The sequence below is a fragment of the Heterodontus francisci genome, chromosome 4, assembly GCF_036365525.1.
Source record: "Heterodontus francisci isolate sHetFra1 chromosome 4, sHetFra1.hap1, whole genome shotgun sequence".
NCBI lineage: Eukaryota > Metazoa > Chordata > Chondrichthyes > Heterodontiformes > Heterodontidae > Heterodontus > Heterodontus francisci.
In genome coordinates, this window is record NC_090374.1 from 138,742,932 (window position 1) to 138,758,608 (window position 15,677).

At 41.1% G+C, this 15,677-nt stretch overlaps 1 protein-coding gene across 2 annotated transcripts in view; it reads right to left on the reverse strand.

Annotated features, from left to right (window-relative positions):
- Positions 1–15,677, reverse strand: part of LOC137369267 (zinc finger protein GLIS3-like) — a 927,786-nt gene that overhangs the window by 654,426 nt on the left and 257,683 nt on the right. For both annotated transcript variants that reach the window (XM_068030232.1, XM_068030233.1), the window contains exon 3: positions 7,456–7,651. In XM_068030232.1, coding sequence (XP_067886333.1) covers positions 7,456–7,651 — 196 coding nt within the window. The remainder of the gene's footprint in view (positions 1–7,455; positions 7,652–15,677) is intronic.

The following is a 15,677-nucleotide window of genomic DNA, read 5'->3' on the forward strand; positions in this document are numbered from 1 at the left end:
CATCAAGAGCCAAACATTAAATCCAGTATAATTAGATGTAAATGCATTAAAAACAACTGCTCAGTAATTTAAAATAGCTTCCCGTCACACCAGGGCAGCAATGCTGCCTTGGTGCTTTCCCGCCACTGACAAAATCCGGAACCGACATCACGATGCTGGATTTCCGGGCGGACAGCTCCGACATGATTGTCCGTCCCCCGACACCACTATTCCCGCTTTAAACAGCCACATTCAATTCTGCCCTAAATGTGCGTAATGTAGTAATGTAATATGAATATGACAGAGGGGAATATGGAAGAAAAAGAGTAAGTACATAACTTATCACTATCACCTGATACTACCCCACTTTGTTTTACTACAGGCAAAATTCAATATCTCTTTCAGTGGATTGATGGTGACAATGACACAACATTAAGTAAATTTTACTCCTGACCTGAAGCTTTGTACTCTGGGTGTTCAGACTACTCTAGTCTATTCATGAGTCCATGAACCACAATCATTAAAGGGATATGGATGTCAGCATGCTCCACAATGTTAATGGACAGAAAATCCTGCTGGGATTACTGATCTCCACAGCTGAATTTCCAATATGTGCTCATGATGTATGAATTCATAAAATCAACCCTTAGATGTTTCCAAATGCAGATGCTCTGGAAATAACTTTTTATTTGAATATCACGAGCATCATTGCATCACAGCAAATAAATGATAATGAGACGATTTACACACAGTTGCAGGATGGTTTCCATCACAGTGACACAAAAATAGATATCACATATTTAGAGCGTGACAAAGAAATCAAAGCTCTGCACCATGTTTTCTAATCCTGAAATTAGGATGCAGTGCAGAACTAGTAGCTTGTTGGAAGAAGTTTTTACATCAGTACACGTATGCATGTACACATATATGGACAAAAGTTCTGCTGAATTTCAATTGGGGAAAATGTGGATAACATCAAAGCCACAGACATTCCAACTACCAATCTTATATAGGCAAAGAATAAAGTTTACAAATGACCCAGGGAAATATGTTCACAGGTTGCCCTTGAGCATGTCTGTATATCACTAAATCACCTTACCTTAGAAATTTTTGAAATTCCTCCATGGATTAGTAAATTCAGTAAAAAATTATAATTAGCTGAGCAAGTGTCGGAGGCACAGCTAAAAACAATATACTGGCTTTGTTTTTTGCTGTCATGTGACTTCAAGGTACATAAATTTTGATTTTGTTTCCCCCAAGATAACCATTTGCTTTCATTCTGTCAATGGATAACCCAAAAAAATCAGCTAAACTTGGAGGCTCTGTCCTGAGGGTTGCTTTACGATCAAACAGTGAACTTTTATAAATTACAATAGCGGCTCAGTTTAAAAGAACAATGAGCACACTTTAAGACATAATATTTTATTGCTATGGCTCAAAATGCCGATTGCTAATATAATTAAAAAATAAAATTACATTAGAATAACTAAGTAATAAATCATTGAGATATATATATATTATATATTTTTTTATATTGATATTGTCAAATAGCTTGCATTGTAGATTTAGGGCCTGTATCTTCTTTGGGCCCAGGCGCATCAGTATCTCCTGGCTGAGGTCAAGGGTTGGAAGGCCCCATAAGTGAGCGTTACAATTTGTTAACATTGGCTGTCTTACAAAAAGGAGCTTTGTGAGGGCGTCTGCTAGCGGTACGTGCATGTGGCTACCTGATGCTACACCTTCCTCACCACCTTTTCTGATGGGGACCCAGGATCTGCCCATACTGACGGAGATGTGCAGGAAAATATTTAATTAAGATGACCAAGCCCTGACTCTGGATATTCTGGTGAGATCAGCAACGGAGCAGGATTCCTGCTCTTCCTTGTTTGTGCTGAAGCAGAGTCTTTTTGGGCCTGTAAAGTTTACATAAACATGCTGTTAATAAATTATTCAATTAATCAGAAACCCTCAGAACAAAATTGATATCTTTGGAATATCAAGAAAATAGCTTGTTATGTAATGTTTAACCTTCTGCTTGCTTTCTACAGTGCAGGAGAACTGATATTCTCCAACATCTATTGCTGACTTTAACATGAACAGATGTTAGGGCCAATTTCAAGGTGCCCCAAGAGGAAATGAGAAGACATTTTCAGCAGCACCGAGATCAACTGATCCTTAGGCCCTGTGCACAGCCCCACTTATATTGATGGTTCTGAGAGGGAAAACAGCAAGAAGATGGAACTACAGAAAGATAAGTGAACATTTCTTTTGCAGGACCCCAAAACATCTTTGCAGCTGGAGACTATCCAGCTGATTTTTTTGGACAGCAGCCATTATTATCATGACAGATGCATCAGGCATGTAGCAATGGTTGGATTTCCACCCTGTTTCCAGACGCGAGAGAAGCACATCCTTGGTGTGCAAAGCAAATACTCTGAACCTACAATTACTGGTAGGTTCAGGCTAGGTCTGGTGTAGACCACATGTTTGCCTACTTTTACACCCAGGTGGATTGGGTTGGGTCAGGTCAGGTGAGGACAATCGGTTCCATTATCTCCACAGTAAACATTATGCCACAACAGTCATAGAGAGATACAGCACTGAAACAGGCCCTTTGGCCCACCGAGTCCATGCTGACCATCAACCACCCATTTATACTAATCCTACATTAATCCCATTTTTCCCTCTCATATCTCCACCTTCCCTCAATTCTCCTACCACCTACCTACACAAGGGGCAATTTTTTACAATGGCCAATTTACCTATCAACCCACGAGTCTTTGGCATGTGGGAGGAAACCCACACGATCAAAGGGAGAACTTGCAAACTCCACACAGGCAGAAACCAGAACTGAACCCGGGTCGCTGGAGTTGTGAGGCTGTGGTGCTAACCACTGTGCCGCCCTTTAAGGGAACTAATCAACTTCTTCAGCTGGATTTTATGGGCCCCTGAGGCTGAGTCGGTGCCATAGAATTGCGACAGGTAGCGGGGGCGGTGCCCCATCGCCACTCCATTGCCAAGCAATTTTGCCTGGGGCAGACCTGGCTGATGACAGCCTTCCTACCCAGAGGCCAATTGAGGCCCTTAGTGGCCTGTTAATGGCCACTTAAGGACCACTTCCCACCACTGCTGGAATCAATGTGCCTCTGCTACGTGGAGAGGGCACCTTGTAAACCGAGGTGCACTCCCTGCGGGCTTGCTGGGGAGGTGTGGTATCTCCTTCAGGGGCAATCTGTGGCCCATGGAGGACCCCGCTGGCAAAACCTACAACTCCATGGCCCCCCCTCCCCCTGGACTTCACGCCTACCCTCCCATCCCCCACTTGCAGTGGTGGCTCCTGGGGTGCTGCCCATACTGCTGAACTACCTGCCCTGTGATTGGCCGGCAGCTCCTGGAGGCAGGATTCCTGTCTTGAAAGAGACAGGGATCCCGGCACAGGACACTTAAGCTTCAAAACACCATAGAATCGCTTCGGGGGTCGGGGGGCACGAAAACGTTGAGGTGGGGTATCCTCCCCCACCACCATACCCACCCACCCCCCCCACCCCAGTCTTTTCGGACTGGCGTTGGCAGCCCTGCTTCCTCCACAAAACCCAGCCTCTTTTTTCATTTAATCACTTGCAAATCATTAGAAGTTGCCAAAGCTAAAGATAGTGGCATGTCATATAGCATGAAGTACTTTAAAAAAAGAATGAAGATGTCTTTATTCATTATTCATGAAGGCCTTGAACTTACATTGTAGAATACTAATATATTTTTCTGCTGATGCAAAATATGCATTTGCAACAAAATTATGAGAAATGTTTTGATTCACAAGGGCTTGTTGGGTTGGATTTTCCTCCACTAAACCCCCTCCCCCACCCCACCCCAAAGCCCACCTCAAACTGTGTGGAATAGTGGCAGAAGTGGTGAGAAAATGACCTGACCTTGGATTTCCTTACCCTAGCCAGGACCACTGACAGCCACCCCTTCCCCACCCAACATATAGAAATATGGTTGGAGGGTTCCCATCTGACTTCCTCTTGGCTAAGTCACTTGGCCTATTTCCATTCCATACGCCCCTCTTATTGCCTAGTGGCAGGTGTTGGACAGTGGCATAAGGAGCAAGCAAAGGCCTCCTCTCCCTCAAATTTGGTCGTAAAGCAGTGATTATTGCAGACCTCTTGTTTCTTCTGGCCTCTTTTAAGATCCTTCATCACCTAGTGCAACAGTGGTATGCTCACTCCATTTCTCTCTTTGGCCCTGGTGTGTTTGCTCTAGTTTGTGGGAATTCCATTAGCAGCTAGCCCTGAATGGCCAATAGCCCCCCACCAAGAAAAGTGGGTTAGGATTGCAATGGAGTCAGAGGAGTAGAAGTTCCGCTCCCTCTGCTACTCCTCTCCGATGAGGAAAATTCACTCCATTATTTTGATTACAATTGCCATTAATTAAATATCTAAAGCTTTCATCCACAAAGAATATTCTTTGACTTGGCAAGGAAATGGTTACATGTATTTTGCTATTGTTTAAGTAACTTGGTAGAGCAAAGGTTTACAATTGTTAGGATATTTTTCATATTTGACTTTTAAGTATATTTTTGAGAAAACTGCGTTTTACAAGTGCTGCAGGCCAAAACTGAATACAGAGAAATAATATATATATATATATATATATACATATATATATATAATATATTGCACATAATATATTCTAAGAAGGAATTTCACATTTTTCTCCTTTGGCTGAACACCCCACTAATTTCAAAAGGGCCACAAATAATTGTCATTTTCCCTGAAGTACAATGAGTACTTGGGCAAGGGAGGAGAGAAAAGACATGTAATGGCCCATGGACTTGTGCACAAGTCTGGATGGGGAAGTAAGGTAAAAAAGTACATTCCGTACTCTCTGAAAAAGATAACAGTTATGAATGACCTCCTTATTGTCTGTGATTTTCAAAGGATGAATCAACTGAAAATTCTAACCATAAATGGACTGAAGTAACTGAAAAGTACTGTACAAAAGAGTAATGGATCAACTAGATCTTTGAATAATTCATGAAAGTAGATTGGCAGGAACTGTAAAAAACCACCCAGTCTGCATTGTCTAAGTTGCTGTGTGAATTTAATAGCTCAAATTTATAGTTTAATAAAAGGTGCCAATTTGATGCAAAAATAAATCTTACTAGGATTTGATATTGAGATCTATATTGCACTGCACATTTTGCACTTCCTGCTTGTTTTGGGTGTGACAGAAGTAGTCTCACATAACTTGGGCTTCAAACAGTTAACAGTATAACTGCAACCAAGACCTTTTAAAATCAAAGTGACATTCATCTCTCTTTGGTGATTTTAAAAATTTCACCAGCATTTGGTTGCAGTTAGGAGAATGCTACAGCTGTCTCTAAGCAGGCAAGAGTACTCTTCTGATATGAGAATGGTGTGGAGCCAGGAGTATAAATTAGTGGTGTCAACTCAAACTGCTTTTAAATCAGGCATCATTTTCAAATGATGCCTACAGTATAACTGCTCACAAATAATACATGAATGCTTTGAACACAGATTAAGCAGTAAAGTGTATTTTACACAGGTCAACAGAATAACATATTAATTTCATTTGCTAAGTGTAAGGTACTGTCCATAGGAAGGGAAAATAAGTGACACATGTATCAGTCGGTGGTGTTAAAATAACTAAGGGTGAAATTGAAAGTTACCTCGGAGTTTTAGTGAACTTAATATTCAACATTTATTATGGACCACCCCAGGTTCTACACTTTTACAGACTAAGAACTTGGGGCACTCATTTTCAGTCAGCAGCATATCAGCTATATGTTAAGGAAGTGCTGTGCTCAAAATGGACCAGGCCTCCTGCCATACTAAGCACTATTGGACAGCTGGTCGGTTGAAAACTGAATGGAAGGAAATTCAATCCGGATAGTCTCCCTGGTTACACATCATGACCAATTATTTCTTCTCCTTCCTCCTCCTCTATGTCTACCAAGGCCTCAGGCTGCCTCCCCTGCTGCAAAATTACATCTCTCTGCAGGGTGCAATTGTGCAACATAAACTGATGCAGATAATTGCCTGCATCTTATCAGGGCTTTGGAGCAGTATTCCCCTGATCTGTCCAAACAGAATGTCTACTTCAGCATGTTTCACCAGAATTTGGGTGGCGGAATGATTTTATTGTATCTGCATTCTGCATCTGTTCCTGGTTTCTCAACAGGGATTTTTTTTTGCCAAGTATGTCCTTGGTCCTCTAACAATCAGTCATCCAGTATGTCTGTTCCCTAAAATAATGGTGGTATAATGGACTGGTGCAAAATGACTGTTTTGTGGCTATGGCCAGGTGATGGCTCCTTCACTTCCATCAAACTGTTCTAACACCACCTGGATATTAATGGAATAAAACCTTTACTAGTGATAATTTGCTATGTATTATTGCTCAGAGCTCTAGGGACATTAAGCACACTATTAATAAGGCTGTAACCTTTGGACAGTTATACAATATTATCCTGTTGCTTTCATTCCTTGAGAAAATTTACAAAAGTATTTCCTTGGCAATTGAGAGTCTGTTACTTGTTTTATGCACTGCTGGAGTGAAAACCGACTGATGTGGATAGTGTTACTGGTATTAGCTTGGAAGGATTCAGTCTTATAATAAAATTAATACTGTAGTAACAGTCATAGCTTCAGATAGGGCTGTCAATGTAGTGGAACTTTTCAGGAGGTCAGGCTTGAGGAGAGGGTGTAACTTAGTGACAGTTCCCTATCAAAGTTTAAGTAGGTGTGCCTACATCGAAAGACATGGCTCAAGGGACCCGGATGAGTGGGCATGAGGCACCTGCAGTGCATAAATTCTTCCTTTTCCAAATCCAGCATTGACACTGGAATACCAAATGGCATTCCCATGGTTGCTGCAAAAGGATTCTGTAAAAAGAGTTTTGTGCAAATGCCAGGATCAAATAATGTACGAAATATTATGCAGATACCACTACATGAAAACTAAAACAAATGTTTAAATCCAATACTAAATTGCCAATCAAAATCATAAAAGCAAAAGTGGCAAATCCCAGCAATATGCATTTTAAATGAATGTGCAGAACTGAAAAGAGTGAATTGATGTAAAAGGTAACTGATTTTGTTATGGGCCCAATTTACTTGGATGGCCTAAAATTAGGAAGGGCGAATGATGTTCTCCATGTTTGGGCAAGTCTCCAAAAATGTTAAAAATTTGCAGCTGATTAAAGTTTTACCCAATGAACCAGATGTACTATCCTGATTTAGTGAGATGTTCCCTAAAATGCCAATATATAAAATGCAGCAATTTCATATCTTCTTGTTTTGCTCAGTTAATGGTTTCATTGCCCCTTTCTCAAATCCATGCTTCTGATTTGAAACTTTGTAAATACTAGAGATCTAATAGTGGTTCAGGATTAGAAACTGGAATCAAAAGGTCAACTAAATCAACAAATTAAGAAAAACAAAAACATTACAAGACCTTGTATCTGAAGCAGGAATGTTTAGATTTGGGTGCATCTGACGATATATGGTCCGATTAAGATGGTTGCTGTGGACAATTGCCTGGTTTGACAGAAGTCCTGTTCTCTGGACTGTCATGGGACTGCTTGTAACCACTAGATTGTTGCTGGTGACTTTCCCAATTGCTTTGCATTGTGGTCCAAACCCAGGGTTCCCTAAAGTATACATAAAAATAAATATTAGTCTTGCAACGGAATATTTCAAAATATTGTGAAGTAACTCGCAACAGCATTGTGCGAATAAATGAAAAACATGTCGTATATCCTAAATAATAGCATGCTTTCAACTTATGTACAGGTTGATCCTGGGGCAACTTTCTCAAAAAGGTTTGCTTCGGAGCTGTCAACAAGGCTGCTGGCAAATTCAAGCAAGTTAAATCTATGATCTTGCAAACTACGCTGATATGAATTTTTTTTCTCAAACTATAAATTAACTGTTAATGAAGCTTACATTTTTCAGTTGTGGCAGACATAATTAGTAATTGTGCTTATTATGATCAGTAATTATATGTCATTGCTATACTGATCGTGACCTGGCATACCTATACTTACAAACCTGGTAAAGTGGCATACAAATGAATCACTATCAGGACATTACTTTTTAAATTTGAGCTGGGGCCTCAACTTTTGACAATTTATATAAATGACTTAGATGAAGGGACTGAAGGTATGGTTGCTAAATTTGTTGATGACACAAAGATAGGTGGGAAAGTAACTTGCGAAGAGGACATAAGGAGGCTACAAAGGGATATGAATAGGTTAAGTGAGTGGACAAAGACCTGGCAAATGGAGTATAATGTGGGAGAGTGTGAAATTGTCCACTTTGGCAGGAAGAATGAAAAAGAAGCATATTATCTAAATGGTGAGAGACTGTGGAGCTCTGAGATGCAAAGGGATCTGGGAGTCCTAGTGTATGAATCGCAAAAGGCTAGTATGCAGGTACAGCACGTAATTAACAAAGCTAATCGAATGTTATCATTTATCGCAAGGAGAATTGAATACAAAAGTAGGGAGGTTCAGCTATACAGGGCATTGGTGAGACCACATCTGGAGTATTGTGTACAGCATTGGTCTCCTTATTTAAGGAAGGATGTAAATGCTTTGGATGCAGTACAGAGAAGGTTTACTAGACTAATACCTCGAATGGGTGGGCTGTCTTACGAGGAAAGACTGGACAGGCTAGGCTTGTATCTGCTGGAATTTAGAAGAGTAAGAGGCAACTTGATTGAAACATATAAGATCCTTGAGGGGACCCATATAAGGGGTCTTGACAGGGTGGATGTGGAAAGGAAGTTTTCCCTTGTGGGAGAATCTCGAACTGGGGGTCACTGTTTAAAAATAAGGGGTTGCCCATTTAAGACAGAGATGAGGAGAAATTCTTTCTCTGAGGGTCGTGACTCTTTGGAATTCTCTTCCTCAAAAGGCGGTGGAAGAAGAGTCTTTGAATATTTTTAAGGCAGAGGTAGACAGATTCTTGATAAGCAAGGGGTGGATGATTATCAGGGGTGGGTGGTAATGTGGAGTTATCAGTTCAGCCATGAATTTATTGAATGGCGGAGCAGGCTTGAGGGGTCGAGTGGCCTACTCCTGCTCCTAATTTGTATGTTCGTATGAAACTAAGTTCTTTGTTAAATGAGTATCTATTTATCCAAATAACAATGGCAATTTTCTGTATCTGTGTGATTGCACAGTTGTATGAGAGCAGTGCTTCAAATTGCTTTTTGATTTGTCTGGTTTAATCTATTGCTAATATTGGTCACAAGTGTCGCCAATTACATCAGCCAGTTACATTTATACACTAAAACTAAAAACAAAACCAAGTACGTTGGAATAACTCAACCATTTGGAACTAAACAACCATAAATATTTAAAATTAAAGTTCTAATGGAAATGTTAACTAAGTTCAAGACCTGGCCTCAGACAAGCCGAAGACTCATGACCAGAATCAGAGGAGAGCAGGTAATGCCTACTAAATTCTATTTATTCATCTCGGGGGGTCAACTAGTTTGTATTTTAAAAAAGTGTTAGATGCACGAATGTTTCTGCTTCTTCATACTTTATGTATCATATTATTTGAATGCCTTGTTTTGATGCCCTCCACTTAGGTTATTGTTCCAAGGTGTTACACTCCATTATACTGCAGAGTCAGGTTCAGACCCTGATTCATCTGCATGGCAATGTTGATTGTGCTCCCTCACTCCTCCCCGTCCCAACCCCAACCCTTAAAGCAGCGGACATGCCTAATGTGCCAGACATGCAAACCTCGTGAAGCTACAAAACAGGACTATATGCATGCTAAATAGCAGAATCAGCATGCTATAGACAGAGCTAAGCAATCCCACAACCAATGGATCAGATCAAAGCTCTGCAGTCCTGCTATGCCCAGTCGTGAATGGTGGTGGACAATTGAACAACTAACGGAAGGAGAAGAGCCATGACCAGCTGCATCTTCAGTGATGGTGGAATCCAGTATGTGATGCAAAAGACAAGACCGAAGCGTTTGCAACCATCTTCAGCCAGAAGTGCCTAGAGGACGATCTATGCTGGCCTTCTCCTGAGGCACTCACCATCACAGAAGCCTTCAGCCAATTCAATTCATTGCATGAGTCAGCTGTGGCTCAGTTGGTAGCACCTTTGCCTCCACGTCAGAAGGTTTTAGGTTCAAGTCCCAATCTAGGACTTGAGCACAACAATGTAGGCTGATACCAGGGGAGTGCTGCAGTATTGGAGGTGTTGTCTTTTGATAAGATATTAAACTGAGGCCCCATCTGCTCTCTCAGGCAGATATAAACGATTCCAATGCACTATTTCAAAGAGCAGGAGCGTTAACTCCGGTGTCTGGGCCAATATTTATTCCTCAATCTCGGGGGGTAGGTGGCAAAGGGCAGTTGAGGCCACAATCAGATCAGCCTTGGTCTTATTGAAAGGTGGAGCAGGCACAAAGGGGCTGAATGGCCGATGCCTGCTCCTAATTTGTATGTTCATGTAATATCAAGAAACAGCTGAGCGCACTGGATACAGCAAAGGCTATGGTCTCAGACAATATCCCAGCTACACTGCTGAAGACATGTGCTGCATACCTCTAGCCAAGCTGATCCAGTACAGTTATAATACTGGCATCTACCTGACCAAGTGGAAAATTAAAATAAAAACAAGAAATGCTGGAAATATTCAGCAGGTCTGGCAGCATCTGTGGAGAGAGAATCAGAGTTAACGTTTCAGATTAGTGACCCTTCATCAGAACTCCGGTTACCCTGGTACGTCCACGAAAAGCAGAACAAAGCCAATCCAGCTGATTACCACCCCATCAGACTACACTCAATCACTAGCAAAGTGATGAAAGGTCTTGTTGACAGTGCTATCAAACAGCACTTACAAATAATCTGCTCCACAATGCTCAGTTTGGGTTCGGCCAGGAACACTTGGCTCCAGACCTCATTACAGCCTTACTCTAAACATGGACAAAAGAACTGAATTCCAAAAGTGAGGTGAGAGTGACTGCCCTTGACATCAAGGCAGCATTTGACTAAGTGCGGCATCAAGAAGCCCTAGTAAAATTGAAGTCAATGAGAATCGGGGAAAAACTCTCCACTGATTGGAGTCATACCAAGCACAAAGAAAAATGGTTGTGGTTGCTGGAGGCCAATCATTTCAGCCCCAGGACATTTCTGCAGGGGTTCCTCAGGATACTGCCCTAGGCTTCATAGCCTTCCATAGCCTTCCTTCAAACATAAGGTTAGAAGCGGCGATGTTTGCTGATGGCTACACAGTGCTCAGTTCCATTTGCAACCCCTCAGATAATGCAACAGTCGACGACCACACACAGAAAGACCTGGACAACATTCAGGTTTAGGCTGATAAGTGGTAAGTAACAGTCCTGCCATACAAGTGCCAGGTAATGACCATTCTCAATGAGAGAGACTCTAACTACCTCCCCTTGGCATTTAAGGGTACTACCACTGCTGAATTCCCAGCATCAACATCCTGGAGGTCACCATTGACCAGTAACTGAACTGGACCAGCCACATAAATATCGTGGCTACAAGAGCAGGTCAAAGGCTGGGAATTCTGAGGCGAGTAACTCACCTCCTGAAACCCAAAGCCTGCCCTCCATCTACAAGGCACAAATTAGGACTGTGATGCAATACTCTCCACTTGCTTGGATGAGTGCAGGTCCAACAACACTCAAGAAGCTCAACACCAAAGCAAAGCAGCCCACTTGGTTGGCACCCCATCCACTACCTTGAACATTCACTCCCTCCACGACTAGTGCACTGTGATGCAATGTGAACCACAAAATGCACTGCAACAACTCACTAAGGCATCTTCAATAGCACCTTCCAAACCTGTGACCTCACACATAGAACGACAAGGGCAGCAGGTTTTGAGAACACCTCTACCTCCACCTCCAAGTTCCCCCCCAAGTCACACAATCGACCTAACTAGCCATTCCTTCATCATTACTGGGTCAAATTCCTTGACTGTAACAGTTCAAGAAGGTAGCTCACCACCATCTTCTCATGTGCAATGAGGAATGGGCAATAAACGCTGGCCTTGACAGTGATGCCCACATCCAATGAATACATAGAAAAGTGCAGCTAGCAGTAGGTTTTTGGGACATTCTTGTATTTGAGCACTCAAGGGCGAACGTAGAGGAAATTGAGGTGGTTAGGCTGGAAATGGTTTCTTCCCGCTCATTTCCCCAACAATGTTGGAACCATACCATTTGCAAGTGCAAACCCAAGTCCATCCATTCAGGAAAGATACAGGAACCCCAGAGCACCTGACATGACAGGTCTCAGGGTCGGAAATAACAGGCATAGCATAATTTGGTTCAATATAAAAACTGAAAAGAGAGGAAGCTGACAAAAGTAAAAGGTACTTGACTGAAGGGAAAAACCCATTTGAAATATAAAGAAAAGACTGTCACTCAGGATGATGCAAAAGCAAATGGCAATGTTCAAACAGGAGATAATTAGGGTATAGACAAAGCATATTCCGACAAGAACTAAAAGATGGTGCAGAAAAAGCTGGAATTCCTTGGATAAATATAGAAATTAAAATTTAAATGAGACTTGCAATAGAGACATATTTAGGCTAATAATAAAGAAAATTAAGCTGAATTTGGAGTTAAAGGGACAAACAAGAAAGATGAGCAAGGCTAAGGAAGAGAATAAATAAGAATTGATAGGCAACATAAAAGGATTTGGTATTTTATGAACATATCTAAAGCAAAAATAGTTAAATAAAGAGCAGGGTAGATTATAGACGATAAATAAAATATACATATGGAGGATAAAGGAATGGAGGAGATGCAAAAGAAGTGCTTTGCCTCGATTTTCACAGAAGAGTATACTCGTGAGAATAAAAGGGTACAAGGGAAGAAGGTGGAACAAATGGATAGGATAACTATAGGTGAAGAAGTAGTCATGAAAAAGGATTATCAAGTCTATATACAACCTTACCAACAGTCCTTAAAAGGCATTGCTGGAGGCTGCCATCAAAACTTTACAATTTAAAAAAAAACTCATCAAACATGCAGCTGTTAAGACTGTACATTAAAACGGTGTACGTGGCTGCTGATCACATCCTTCTTGATTTACTTTCCAATCCTTAGGTCATCAGCTGGTGTCCCAGCCAACTGATCTTGCTGTCTCCCCCGCCCCTTCACTATCAGTGAGCTGTCTCTGGGACTGTGACTGGCACCTACTGCTCAACGGTAATAAAGAAATGAGGCTGATGACTAATTGCTGGGGTCCTACTGCTGGTCTCTTCAGTTGCATGTAGTGCGAGGTGCACCTGGATTGATTGGGGCCTCAACTTTTACAATTTATATAAATGACTTGGATGAAGGGACCGAAGGTATGGTTGCTAAGTTTGCTGACGACACAAAGATAGGTAGGAGAGTAAGTTGCGAAGAGGACATAAGGAGGCTCCAAAGGGATATAGATAGGTTAAGCGAGTGGGCAAAGATCTGGCAAATGGAGTATAATATGGGAAAATATGAACTTGTCCAATTTGGCAGGAACAATAAAAAGGCATAATTTCTAAACAGTAAGAGATTGCAGAGCTCTGAGATGCAGAGGGATCTGGGTGTCCTAGTGATTAGGATGCAGTTACAGCAAGTAATTAGGAAAGCTAATAGAATATCATTTATTGCGAGGGGCATTGAATACAAAAGTAGGGAGGTTATGCTTCAGCTATACAGGGCATTGGTGAGACCACATCTGGAGCACTGTGTATAGTATTGTCCTCCTTATTTAAGGAAGGATGTAAATGCATTAGAAACAGTTCAGAGAAAATTTACTAGACTAATAGCTGGTTTGGATAGGTTGTCTTATGAGGAAAGGTTGGACAGGCTAGGCTTGTATCCACTGGAGTTTAGAAGAGTAAGAGGCAACTTGATTGAAACATATAAGATTCTGAGGGGTCTCGACAGGGTGGATGTGGAAAGGATGTTTCCTCTTGTGGGAGAATCTAGAACTAGGGGTCACTGTTTAAAAATAGGGATCACCCATTTAAGACAGAAATGAGGAGAAATGTTTTCTCTGAGGGTCGTGAGTCTTTGGAACTCTCTTCCTCAAAAGGTGGTGTAAGCAGAGTATTTGAATATTTTTAAGGCAGAGGTAGATAGATTCTTGATAAGCAAGGTGATGAAAGGTTATTGGGGGTAGGTGGGAATGTGGAGTTGAGGTTACAATCAGATCATCCATGATCTTATTGAATGATGGAGCAGGCTCGAGGGGCTGAGTGTCTTACTCCTGCTCGTAATTCATATGTTCGAATCCCAATTCTAGCCAATCCATTGTTTAAGCTGCAAAGTGTTATAAATAATGGTACAAAGCACAAAAGCAAAAGAGCTAAAGCTATAAAAATTAATATTTAGGCCACAATTTGCATTTTGTATCCAGTTTTCCATGCCTTACTTTAGGAAAAATATCAGGGAAGGTCACCTGGAGAGAAGCCATTACATGTTCATTACATCAGTGATTCTCTTTGAGATCCTTGTTGCATGTCAAGTTTGCAGCTGCATAATCATCACTAAGGCTGATCTGGAGATCAAACTATTTGACATCCAAGTTGGGTGTCAAAAGTGAATACAAACTCAAACCAAAAGGCTGCAATTTACACTCTTCTACCTGAAAAGGAAAACTTATTATTAACAAAGTGCCTGCCTAAGGGAAATAAATTCTTAGACTATGTGTGTTGTATTCTGCCTTGGAGACTCAGAGGAATAATATAATACACAGGAATTATTTTTGTTACATTCATTCCTAGTTCTATTCTGGCAACTATTTTTCACATCATAGTAGTGAAATGTGACTCCGTAGACAAAAAAAGGTCCCACATGTTTATCATGAAATGCTCAATTAAAGATTCAATAGAGAGATTTCAGACACTGTTAATTTTTATATAATTTAAAGTAATATGTAGGTTGAGCATATTTCTTCCTCTTCTACCATCTCTATATTTGCATCTGTATAATTATAATTCTTGTAAATAAATTTGTTTATTAGCTTAAACCCGAACTACATAGTTTGATAACACAGTGTGATTTGCCTTTCACAGAGAACAGGAATGCAAAGTGGATAGCTTCTGGTGTGAAATGGCTCAGTAAAAGGTTAATTAATCATGTGACACGTTGCTTCCATTACCAGCATGCATTAAGGCAGCAAATTTCTTGATCATTGGAAGCATAACTTTGCCTATGGAAATTGCATTTTTCATCAAAGGTGAATAAAGAGAGCTTATAGGGCCAATAATACAAACAGTATTACAAAGGTAAATGTGAGATGGAAAACTTCAACCAGCCCAATGTAATCTCAATGTTTAAGTGGGAAAGATCTTGGGAAAAATATTAACCCCCAAAAACAGGTGGGTTTGGGTCGGGTGACATACAAAATGTAAAAAAATCTGAAACCCGCGCCCAATCTGCCCACATCCGATTTTAACACAGGTAGGATTGGATGGGGCAGGTAATCAACTCACTCGCAGGACGCTGACTGATCATTGAAATATTGTGATGAGGCTGTGTACCTCAAAATTAACCATCATTTTAAACTTAACTCTGTCCGGCAGGGTTTCCTGGAACTTGCCTAATGGGAGGCAAAGACTCCTTGATCCAGGAGGTAAGTCTCTTCCCACTTACCTGCTGGATCCAATTTGCCTGCTTCACCCACCC